Raw genomic sequence first — 12,199 nt, 5'->3', positions numbered from 1 at the left:
TTAGTGATCTGCATACAACTGACACTGCAGTTTGAATCTACAGCTCCTCCAGCTAGAAAACAGAAGAGCAGACGGAATATGGGCCACACTGGTGCGTTGTACAGTATTTCCACTAGGTGTCATCCTCTTTAGAAAGTATCCTACCTATGGAAGGAATTTACTAACAGAAACGTGCTTTCCAGACTTACAAAACAAAGTTAAATTTAGTTTGCACTTGAAGACGGCTCCACAGCCGAAACATTTTCTCTCTGTCCTTTTACCTTTCCTTTCACCATGGAATAAAACTTTACCTGTTCCTTTAAAATATAATTAAATTGAATGGGTAATAAAGTTTCTAAACCACTGGAAGAATTATAATGATAAATTGGTACCAGCATTTATAGGTGAACTATTAACATTTTTATATCTAATGACTATACAATATTGCAGTTTAAATTATTGTTTTTTAATTAGCCAAACTATTTCATATGTCTGTTAATTCAATCACATAAATAAATGTGACTCGGTTAAGCCTTCTTTACGTAATTGTTCTGATACAGATGTACCTAATGACTGACATGCAACATTGCAAAAGTCTCTTAAGAAGATGTTTTACATTGTAAAATATATTTATTCCATATAGATTTCTGGGGAGAAAAGGAAACTCCCCATGGGGGTCCATGTGAAGAAAATCTAACATTTGGCAGAAAATAGACTCAAACATTCCCTAAGAAAACAGAAACAAAAGCAACATTCTATGACATTAAGGGTACGAATGAGATAGTAAAAAAACAAATATTTTTTTCTAAAGCAAATGATGGGACACAAGTATATGTAAACATTTTATCAGACCAAGGTTTTTGCTTTTTAATTTTTTTATGTAAAGAAAACTACAAAACAAAATTGTCAGATTAAAATAAAGTAAATCACAGGAACACAAATCGCTTAGGTTTTTTTACATTCACAGTGAAAGCATACTTTAGAACACAAAATCCCAAGCTTTACAGACCAACCTAAAAAACAGTAGCCGTTTACAAGATGTTTAAAGAGGAACATTGTTCCCACAGACAGAACTGCCTTTTATGAATGTAAACAGGTGTATCATTGAATTAGTACAAACTAAGTTTTTTTAATTCTCATTCCACACATTTGTTCAGCCTGCAAGAGGAGCATCTGCTAAAAAGATACTTTAGCTATTTGCTTAACAAAGATCAAAGGTTCAGACAGCTTATACTGAAATAACAGTCTGGAACATTTCTCATCAATATAAATCAGTAGCCCAAAGCATTTCAAACAGGCAGATGTCTAAGAGGCTGATAACTAAGAAATTCAAGATCATCCTAGTATGCAGAAAATGTTCCAACAACATATTGTTTCTGCTGAAACTGTAGAAACTAGTAAATGATTGACATCTGGAGTATTAGGAGGAGGCAGTTCTGAACATCAGTTACATTGAACATCAGTTCTCCATCAAACCCCCACCACACACCATCATTTATCATGCTATGTATACTATGTGAAAGGTTCGTGAATGAGAGAGGTTTTGTAATGCATAATGAACACACATTTGCCTTTCAGGAATTGTGCTCAATCTCGCATGCAAAACAATTCCTCTCTCCATGCACAGAATTAACTGACACTATTAATCTGCATGCATAACTAGGCCATGTACTCTGGCATTGGATTTAAACTCTTTTTTTTAAGGGAAGATAACCAGGAGTGCTCTTGCGTAATATGTACTTTAGAGTCATATTAGTGACTATCTCAGATGAATTTGTGATAACAAATACATCTCAGACTTTGCTCTTGATTTAAAATACCTAAATGAACTGGAAAAATGTGCACCAGTCTATGTAATAATCATATTGAATTAAAATAGGAATTTGAAGAAAATTCTAGTTTCTGTACAACATTCTTATTAAAGTGTCGACTACACACCACTTTAGAATGAGAGTTTGTTCACTCCTCGTTATATAGACAAAAAGTTTTTAAAGGAAGGGCAGTAGTCTTGAGACTGAGTAAAAAGCAAAAATCTAAAAAGACAGAAGGATGACTTACTGTATAAAAAGTTCTACCCTCTCCCCACCTAAAAAAACAACATATTTCTACAGAGGTTTATTATTCATAGATCTCATTACCAATATAAAATCTGATTTACAGAAGGAAATGTTTTGCAAGAATACGTTTCACATGTACTGATGCATTTAACCAATACTGTACATGAGAAAATGTAATCTGTTTTCAGATTAAATTTAGTAATAGACCTCTAATGTATAAAAATAGCACTTGATACATATTAAAAAAAAACTCTGAAACTAAGTATTACATATGTATAATTTATGATATTGCCTCTCTTTAAACACCTACATCATCTACTGATGATTAGAAACTAAACATTTCAAAAGCAAACAGTTCTCCATATCTTTAATCTAGTTTACAATCTTCTCAAGAATGGCTTTCTTCCTTAAAACATACAGGACTGAAGGTCCAAGGTATGATTCCTTAAAAAATCCAGGTTCACTCAGAAGTGACAACTCGGAGTCAAGAAGCAAATCCTACAACTTTGAAAACTGTAGGTGTAGGTTAGTTTCAAAACAAATTGCACTTAAAACCGCAATTGTGTACATATTATTTTACACTTTAGGATATTTCCATTTCAGAACAATACTGCTTTCTGTACTGGCCACTTCATCAACAGCGTCGTCAGCAGCCACAAACGCAAATAAATACAAAACGACATTAAAATATACACACTGTAAAGACGCACAACCCATGTTTTCAGCTGATTATGAACACTCTGGGTGAGTCTTCCATGAAAGGAGGCAGGCTTTCCATATTTTCAATGAGTATGTGTTTGTCATCTACTTTGATCACCTGAGGCGCCGGCTCTTCCACCTGTCTATGATTAATAGTCTGTGGAAGGTTGGCCAAGCTGACTTTGAGATCCCTGAAAACGTGCAGCATAAAAACCCCTAAAACAATCACCAGGAACCCACACAGCGTTCCGACAATGTCCACTCCTGACATAGAGTACCACTCCTTAAAAAGGATGACGGACGTGGTCAGAACAACGGTTGTGAAGAAGACATAATAGATGGGATACACCAGCAGGGTGTTGAAGACATCCAGTGACTTGTTCAGGTAGTTTATCTGGATGATAACCGAAGCCACTAGCGAGACAATCAGAATCCAGGTCAGGGGGTGCTTTATCACAGAGGGGTCCGAGAAGAATGTCTTTATGGCGATGCCCAGACCTTTGACGGAGGAGACAGTGAAGGCCCCCAGAAGAGAGCAAATGCTAATGTAGATCAAGATATTGGTCTGCCCGATCCGTGGTGAGAAGTAGAAGATCAGCAGCAAAGTTGCAATGAGCAAAGTACTTGCGTAGACAAGAAATCCTGTTAACAAAAATATCACAAGTTAACAGCAATAAAGAAATACACCGAGGTCTTCTTAGTTTTCCTGTAAGACAACCTGTTTTAGCTAGAGTTTGTCTAACAGACATGAAGAAAACAGGATTTAAATAAAACCATGCAATGACGAATACAGTATTATAGCAACTTCTCCATATCGGTGAAATAAGGATACAAAGCCCTGTTAAATGTCAAAAGGCTTTTTCTGGATCACCTTGGATTAAAATAGCAAGATAAAAAATGTTTTTCAAATCCTAGCTCAAGTCAGTATTTATTTTATGTCAAGGACCAGAATGAAAGTACCTGGATCCTTACCTGGATCTAAAAGCTTGGCGGTCATTTCATTCAATGTTCTTACTTCCTCCTCTTCTGGGGCATGAATGACCATTACAGTACTACCCAGTAGGCTGAGAACACAAGCTAGTTTTCCTATCAAATTCAGGCTCTCCCCAAGCAAGTATGAAGACAGTATTGCACTGTGGGGAAACAAGCATCTTCCGTATTAGAAATTAAACAAGTCATCCACACAATCCTTTTCCTGTTATTTTTAGAGGTTTCATTATTACTGGTTTACCTGAATCTCCATCATATCAGATCATAATTATCTATACAAACTATGTCCTCAAAAAGAGCTTTCTTCTAAGAGATGCCCATACTGCAACACAAGATAACTGTATGTGCTCTGCATCACACCCTAGCTGAAAACTAGCACCTTGTTCTGGCCCTCAGTTACACCTTTTAAGATTTACTTTTATCTTTTTGTGTAACCCATTTTACAACGACTGCACATTCCACACTTGTTTTTTTACACACGTTGGCAATTTTAGTACCCAGAAGAACAGGACAGTGCACAAGGCACAACATGTTTTTGGAAATCAAGCCACAGCAAATCAGAGTATCGGAAGCAAGGCATGGGGGGGCATAAACCATCCCATAGTAAAGCAATGCACTGTAACCGTATACAGCCTCAAGCGCAGGTGAAAGAAAACCACATTCAGAAACATGAAGTCCCACTTTTAAACATCACACAATAGTGGGCAAAACATAACGCATTCTATTGGAACTTAAGAGTTTGAAAATGCATCTGTAAAATGTCACATATTATTAGGCGAGTCACAAAGAGGTTGGATTACCTTATGAGAACACTTAAGGCACCTAGTGGAGTTACCACTGTTGCTGGAGCAAAGATATATGCAGCAAAATTGGCAGCTTCACCACCACCCACTGTAGAAAAAAAATAAGGTAAGTCTTTTTTTATCAAATCATGTTAGCTTATTAAGTTAAACCTGGAATTGTTACCATGGGACACACTTAAGAACCAGGATGATTTGCAACCCATTGTCTACCCCCCCCAAGAACTATCAATTCAGAAGTGTTTTTGTATTTTCTTTTATTGAATCTTAACAGGAGAAAGTCCTACCTAAAAAAAGCGGATATACATTTCTTCTCACACTTCTTAATTCTACCTTCAGCATAAGCAGTGCTGCTAAACCATGTGACCAGCTGCTTAGACATGAGACTGGACTTACTGGTCAGTAAACCGCCCCACCACAGCCAGTCCTTCAGGTATCCATGACCACCTTCACCTTTAAAATAACAGATATTTTTTGATTGAAATACGGGTCACGAACCTCCGTCTGCATAACCAGAATAGCGCCTTTTTCCAGGCCTGTTATATTCTAAACAGATAACCAAGAACCTTCTGATCTCTTGTTTCTCTTCAGGCTATGGGTAGGTTCTCGGGTATGCAGTGGTGTGTTCCTCTACTAAGTTGAGCACCGAAAACAAGTTAATCCAAAAAACAAATGTTGGAGCTTTTATATCAGGATGAACCAAGGAACCCAGATAAGTATACATCAGAAAGATAGTGAAGATAGCACCACATTTAAAATATTCTAAACATATTTCCATATCTCAGTAGACATTCCTCCCCCTACCATTACTTAATCCATTCAAGTGACTGACGTTGCAAAAACTAAACCATACAAAAATTCCTTTTTGTTTGCTATGCCCACCGAAATTGGTGTCAGCAACTGTTTAAGATTCAGATTTCTGGCAGCAACTCCTTTATCTGCCAGGTATTTAACCCAAAGAGCAGGGAGAATGAAGACCTACACAGGTGCTCAAGTGTCAGCATTTTTCTTTTCACCCACTGCAAGCTCCACAGCACCTTACAGGTCAGTGAGCACTAACTGCATCCATGATGTACAGTACCTCACAGTTTTCTAAAACCCGAAAGTGCCATTTATGTTGAGATCTCTTGCCCTTTCTGGTGCATCTACTTGTGCTGCCTGAGATGGAGCCGTGATCACAGAAAACAAAATCTTGAAACCAGGGCTCACCTACCCATGCTAGGCTTCCCCCACTCTACTACAGTTTTAACGCGAGTACCTGCTCTGGTTTCCCCTGTCCGAGCCAGTCTTAACAGAGCCAACTTTTTCAGGATGACGCTGCCACCAATGAGGCCTGAAGAGAAAACAGCCAGGCACAGGCCAATCCAGAAATTGGAATTTCGCCATCTGTCTTCCGGGAGGTCAATGGCAGTGCCGTTGTTGTAGCTGAGGACGATGGTGGAATTCATCTCATTGAGGACCTTGCAAGTGATATTTTGTGAGGGGCAGGGCAAAGTAATAAACGAACCTGCGCAGGAGAGAGAGAAACAAAAACACGATTGCTGGGAGGAATGAAAACTGAATTTAATTTGCAAACCACAAAAAAGACTGAAGTATGCATCCATTTGTAAATGTCAAGTAGAGTTGAATTGTAAAGATGTTGAAGTGCAGGATATTCTCAGCACATACACTTCACACAAAAGTGAAAAACGTGGTATATAACACTAGTTTTCACTTACCTACACAGAAGACTCACTTAAAACACTAATCTTCTGTATACTGAAAATATATATCTATTATGGAAATCTGAAGCCTGAGTAAATAAGAATTGGGAAATTATTTACACTATAGCCAGTAGCTATATCAACCTGTAACTCAACTGGCAGCTCATTAAAATTGAGCAGGTGTGAGTCTGGCCAGTACCTGGATGGCAGATCTCCTGGGAAAGCTAAGGTTGCTGCTGGGAGAGGTAAGATAAGATAAGATCACTTTTATTGGCCACACACAATTTCTTGTATTAGGAATTTGTCTTTTCGCATACCCCAGCTTGCTCTCCATGAGACACACAGACAGGGAGAGAGAAGCTTGGGGTCAGAGCGCAGGGTCAGTCATTTATATGGCACCCCTGGAGCAGTTTGGGTTAAGGGCCTTGATCAGGGGCCAAAGGGAGTAGGACTCCAGTGCCGGCCGCGGGATATGAACCGGAAACCTTACAGCCACAGACGCAGATCCTGAGCCACAGAGCCACCACACCGCCACAGTGTTGGTGGGGCCGGTAGGGGGCGTTCACCCTGCGGCCTGTGTGGGTCCTAACGCCTCTGTATGGTGATGGGGACATGTAAAAATAGCACCGTCCTTCAGATGAGAACCGAGGTCCTGACTCTTTCCGGTCATTAAAACTCCCAGGGCGTCTCTCAAAAAGAGTAGGGGTGTCTTTTATGAATTGGGTTCATTATGCAGTTCTCCTACCCACCGATAGCTGATGTGAGGTGAGTGTATTGGCACATTTTGCATCATTCAGTTGGAGGCTACAGATTGGTGGTGGAAGAGGAAAGTCCCCATTACCTGTAAAGCGCTTTGAGTGGAGTATCCAAAAATCCACTATATAAAACTGTAAGGAATTATTATTATTACAACAGCTCAAAATGGAAGAACATCTCTTTCCACTGTGCACTGCAACAAATGTGCTAAAACTGTTCTTGCAAGGGGTTTTTAAGCTCAGATCTGCGGTTTTAAAATGCAACACTAAAATTCAGCATGATGCTTCTTTTCAAATGATATTCTGTTAGGTCATGATTAAGCTACCATCCTTTCAAAATAGATTTTTGTTGTTTCAGGTTAACTTAACATTACAGAAGTCATATCAATTGTTCTGTAGATACTGCATGTTCATTTTACATAGATTCAAAATGCAATTTAAAGACATAATATTACACACATAAGTCTTAATTATAAGGCTCAATATGTATTAGTTCTGATTGTAGCATGACGTCTTAATTACAAGTAATGCATATTATAATCAAAAAGAACTGGGCATTTGATGTCTCCCATTTGGAAGTTTATGATTTATTATAGAATGTGAAAACCTCATTTAATTCCATTACTTGCTGAAGAGGTTTCATCCAGTGAAAGTCTGCATCACAGTTAATTTTTTAAATATTAATTTACAGAAGTCCTAAAGTATGGTTATTTAAAGGAAAGAAAACTGAAAAAAATGTATGACATCATCTATTTCATAAAGGTAAAGAAGACTTGCATGTTCTTTGCCTACAGTCCAACTTTTTTTTACCTCCATGAAAGTTGAAAAATGCACACCATCGGTGTCAGTTTTGTGAAGATAAAGCTGCATAAAAAAGACTGACATTGCCAGTTGAACTTTGGCATTCAAACTGTACTCCAGCCAGAAAAAAAAAACAAATCATTCTTACACTTTATCAAAGAAAGAACCTTTGTCCCGCATGAAGATGCTTGGTGAGAGCTGGAGCTCTTACTGGTGGCAAGTACTGTAGATAAAGGCTGAACTACACGTAATCTTTCTTTAACGGCTCTCCAGCATGGAGAATGAAATGAACAACTTTAAATTAAGATCCTCTTTTGACACAAGAAAGGTTCTAATCTACAATAAAAAGTCACTTTTCATAAATCAAAATCCCCCCCATTTGGACACAGTATATTCAGAAAATGTATGCCTTCACATAAGGAAAAGACTAATGAAAACATCTCTACTGCTGCTTTAAGAAATGAAACTGCGGCTCAACAGTTTAGAATAGTACTCACTGTTGGTGGCATAGATCAACTTAGTTTTAATGACTGGAAACTTCCGCATTTAGTCAAAACCACAAAGATGATCAACCTGCTACCGTATATACAGTATCAGCAGCTAAGATGATCAATAGCGATTGTCTACGGATCATTTGGTTCCATTAACCAGCTATGCACCTCTTTTCAAAGTCCTTGTGATTTGTCGTTTCCTCACCATTCCGGTTCTTATGCCTGCACTTATGCTACAAGTATACTGTATCTCTAAATTAATTTAAGGGAGTGTCTATACATTTATTGCAAAGTCTCTGTGCAGTTGTATTTAATCAGCAAACATTTGTTCTTCAAATATTTAAAGAAAAATTAAAAAGATATGCAGAAGTATGAACATGGCTGTCCTCTGGACACAAATAAGTATCATTAGTCATAAAAAATGAAGTCACCTGAGAGCTTGTCAGCTAATCATATCTTTTGTGCTTTATCAAATTTTAATAGTATAGCAAGACCCAAACAAACAAATGATCATTTTTACTTCACAGCTACTGTCACCAGGACAAGCTAGGGATTGTCTTCAAATGCTTAAATGGACAAGGTTATCTTTATCAAGAGTTTCCTGTTCTTCCACTATTTTCAAGCAGAGTCTTGTTCCTAAGATACCATGGATACGGATACCTTCCTAGGTTTTTTTGTCTTATTATACAATGAAAAAATATATTTAGGGTACAAACTCAACAGTGAAAAATGTAATTATGTCTCAAAAACATGATTTAAAATGCATAACACACAACATTAGACTCTTTACCCCAATTCATTTGGTAGCTTTTAAACACTTAAAACCAGCACTGTGACGAAAAGCATGTTGCTGTGAATTTTAACTTACTATCCAGCTATTAGACAGACGTGTTGTGTAGTTATTGACCGTGTAAATCACACCAAAAAAAACGGTTTTACAAGCTACTCATTAGATAAAGTGTTGTGCACAACAGGTGGTTTAGTATGGAATACTTTTACAAACGAACACACATCATCCATTGATAATACATGACCTTCTTGGCCAAAAATAAATTTTTGCTTTAAAAATTAAACATTGTATTAGGTATATACTTTGGTTGAAACCACACATGTATACACATTAATATAAGAATTAAGGTGGAATGGTTTTGTTTTGTTATGACAAAAAATCCTTATTGTCCTTGATCAATTCCTGATATACACATGATGCATATATACAAGTGTTCAGATTAGGATACATAAATGAGTCTGACATTTTTTATGTTCTTTAGGAAACAATACAAAATATACAGAATATTCATTGGAATTCTTTAATCTTTCATAGTTTTCTACCGATACCGTTAGGTTTTTTACGTCAAACCATTTTGCCTCATAGGAAATGTGAACCAGGTACTGACCCAATTTACAGAAAAAACTCTGTAAAACTCTGTCTTCAAGTTTAAATAACTATAAACACGTTAGTGTTAATTTGTTGAGGTAATTGGTATATACGACTTCATGTATGTGTACAATTAACCATTCAAGAAATATTAAATCCTATACACAATGCGAAGCGTATCTCGTTCCCTAACATGGTTTCGTGTTCTATGTACTGTACCTACAGTAGGAAAAGCCCTTAATGAAGAGGTCTACAGAGGGTACTGAGCACATGAAGCGTTGCTAGGACAGCTCCAACATGAGTTTAAACAACCTAGAGCAACTTTTAACAATGCCAAGGGTTATTATTAATTATTATTATTATTATTATTATTATTATTATTATACATCGCCGGGGAATAATGCATATCCCTTGAACACCTTAGCCATAATACTAGTCACACGTGTGTTGTTTTTCAGATTAAACATCTTCAACTAGTAAGCACATCAATTAATACACTGACTTTTCATTACATCGGAGATAGAATTTTCAAAACCTGTGAGTTTACAAACTTCATGTCGCCCCTAAAATACTCGGGGATCATTACACACCTCACCATCTTCCGGACCGTAAAGGTTGTGTATCTCAATAAGGAGACTTGTTAGCTTAATATCATTTTCTAGTGTTTTTTTCTCTGTGGTACAAAAATTAAACTTTACGTGTGTAACCATAAAAGTGCCTTTTAATCTATCATTATGACCAGTTTCTTCACATCTTGATAAATCGGATGCTTTTTATCACATTGAATATCCATATTAACACTTGTCCTTGAGTAGCTCCACGTTCAACAGAGCTTTATTGGGTGGGTCAGGAACTTCACCTTGCACGTTTACAAATTACAGCAAAACCCTCTTCTCGTTATTTATTGACTGCATACTCAATCATGCAAAAACCACCATAAATAAAGGGCATATTACGTCATCTCGATATCAGTCAAACAAATCGCACGGAAAAGATAAAAGCTACTTCACTGTAATCTATCTTTAAAGGAAATGAAACGGGTTTGGGCAGCAACCTACCGTTCTTACACGAACTGTTCCATAATTGAACGTCCTGCATCTTTTTTTCTTATTTAGTTCCGTTTTTTTTTCTTTTTTCGAAAAACGTGAAAACAGTTCCCCCCCCAAAAAAAAAAATCCAAACACAATGATAATTCAGCGACGACGGTGGGGAAAATATTCAGAGAATTGAAATCCAATCTTATTTCTCAGGTCCGTATGTTTTCATCCATAGACCGTCTCCTCCCGTGAGTCCGGCTGCCGTGTAACTGTGTTGAGAGGAAAAACAACCCGACCTGCTGAACTCTACCTGAGATTAGCACCGCCCTCCTCTGAACAGCCACAAGGCGATCTCACAGGTTAGACCACAGTTCCTAAAAGTGCTCATCCTTTATAGAAAGATTGTATGTTATGTTATAAATTATAAAAAGAAAAAAAGAACAATTCGATATCGACAATTCCGATATTCCGAATTCCAATTTATATAAAGGATGATTGTGAATCATGAAGATTTGGTATTGAGGAAGAATATTACAGTCATGCAAAAGAAAAACTCTTTTAAAAGACACTCATACTTGTTACTTGCGGTGTATAGAACAAAACAAATGAGAACTGTAGACAAATCCATATAAACCGTACAACGCATGCTTTTCAGTTCCAACTGAAAAGGAGAACAGTTCCTCGCCCAGAACATCTCTGCCCATTTATCTAAAGAACTCGAAATGTAAATTACAGGTAACGATACTATTTTTTCACGTGTCTTCTCGGGCGTTGTCACTGCCAAGCTTGTCAATTGGCACTCCCTACCTGCCGTATTGCGTCACTATTAATAATAAAATATAAACTACCAATACCCTGTTGAACCACCAAGTCGTTTTTTTACATTTGATATTTTTTAGACTGGATAACTCGTATGCAGCGTGAAAGCAATAACATTTTGTGGTAAATTAATTTAAAATAATGAATACGCGAATCGATACGTTTATTATGTCATTTTATGTGCAACTTTCTCATAACTATTAAAAACACATGGCAATGCATGTTTCAGTAGCAGTCAAAACACGGGGCTGAAGGGGTAAAATGTAACTCCTAAAGATAGACCTGGTGGAAGTAGTAACGGGTTAGCAATCCACCGTGACCACAGCCTAATTCTACACTTAAGAAATCGTTTTAGCGATTTAATTTACATTTTCATCAGATCAAGTGCCACTTCTCCACGTAAACACGTGAGATATTTCTGCGATGATTGTTACGGCAGTAAAGCATCTTTTAACAGCCTTTAGGTTTTCAAAACATGACTGCAGGATCAACTGGCTTACTGGGTCTAAATGCGTTTTGATTGCATTTTACGTTTCATCATTTGGGCTGATATTTATTATCATTGATTTTTTTGTAATTTTCGGCAAAGATTTACCTTTCTGCGCTTCACAATTTGCAGACTTAAACTGTTGTAAACTGCGACACTCCCATTCGAAAGAACTGTTACTGCTTCTGACAAAACCTGTTTTT

At 37.2% G+C, this 12,199-nt stretch overlaps 1 protein-coding gene across 2 annotated transcripts; it reads right to left on the bottom strand.

Moving 5' to 3' along the window:
- Window positions 1-831: 831 nt before the first annotated feature.
- Window positions 832-12,199, bottom strand: nipal4 (NIPA like domain containing 4). 2 transcript variants are annotated; one of them, XM_015349301.2, is made up of 6 exons: window positions 12,105-12,199; window positions 5,784-6,032; window positions 4,922-4,978; window positions 4,526-4,616; window positions 3,708-3,868; window positions 832-3,377 (listed from the first exon to the last, which is right to left on the bottom strand). In XM_015349301.2, exons 2-6 carry the CDS (start codon window positions 5,971-5,973, stop codon window positions 2,758-2,760), a joined length of 1,119 nt encoding a protein of 372 aa, XP_015204787.2. In that variant the 5' UTR covers window positions 5,974-6,032; window positions 12,105-12,199; the 3' UTR covers window positions 832-2,757. The 2 variants fall into 2 exon arrangements, with proteins under 2 accessions (XP_015204787.2, XP_015204786.2); XM_015349300.2 differs by lacking the exon at window positions 12,105-12,199 and adding an exon at window positions 10,712-11,400.

This window comes from Lepisosteus oculatus, chromosome 11 (genome assembly GCF_040954835.1).
Source record: "Lepisosteus oculatus isolate fLepOcu1 chromosome 11, fLepOcu1.hap2, whole genome shotgun sequence".
NCBI lineage: Eukaryota > Metazoa > Chordata > Actinopteri > Semionotiformes > Lepisosteidae > Lepisosteus > Lepisosteus oculatus.
This window is presented reverse-complemented; position numbering and strand designations above follow the sequence as displayed.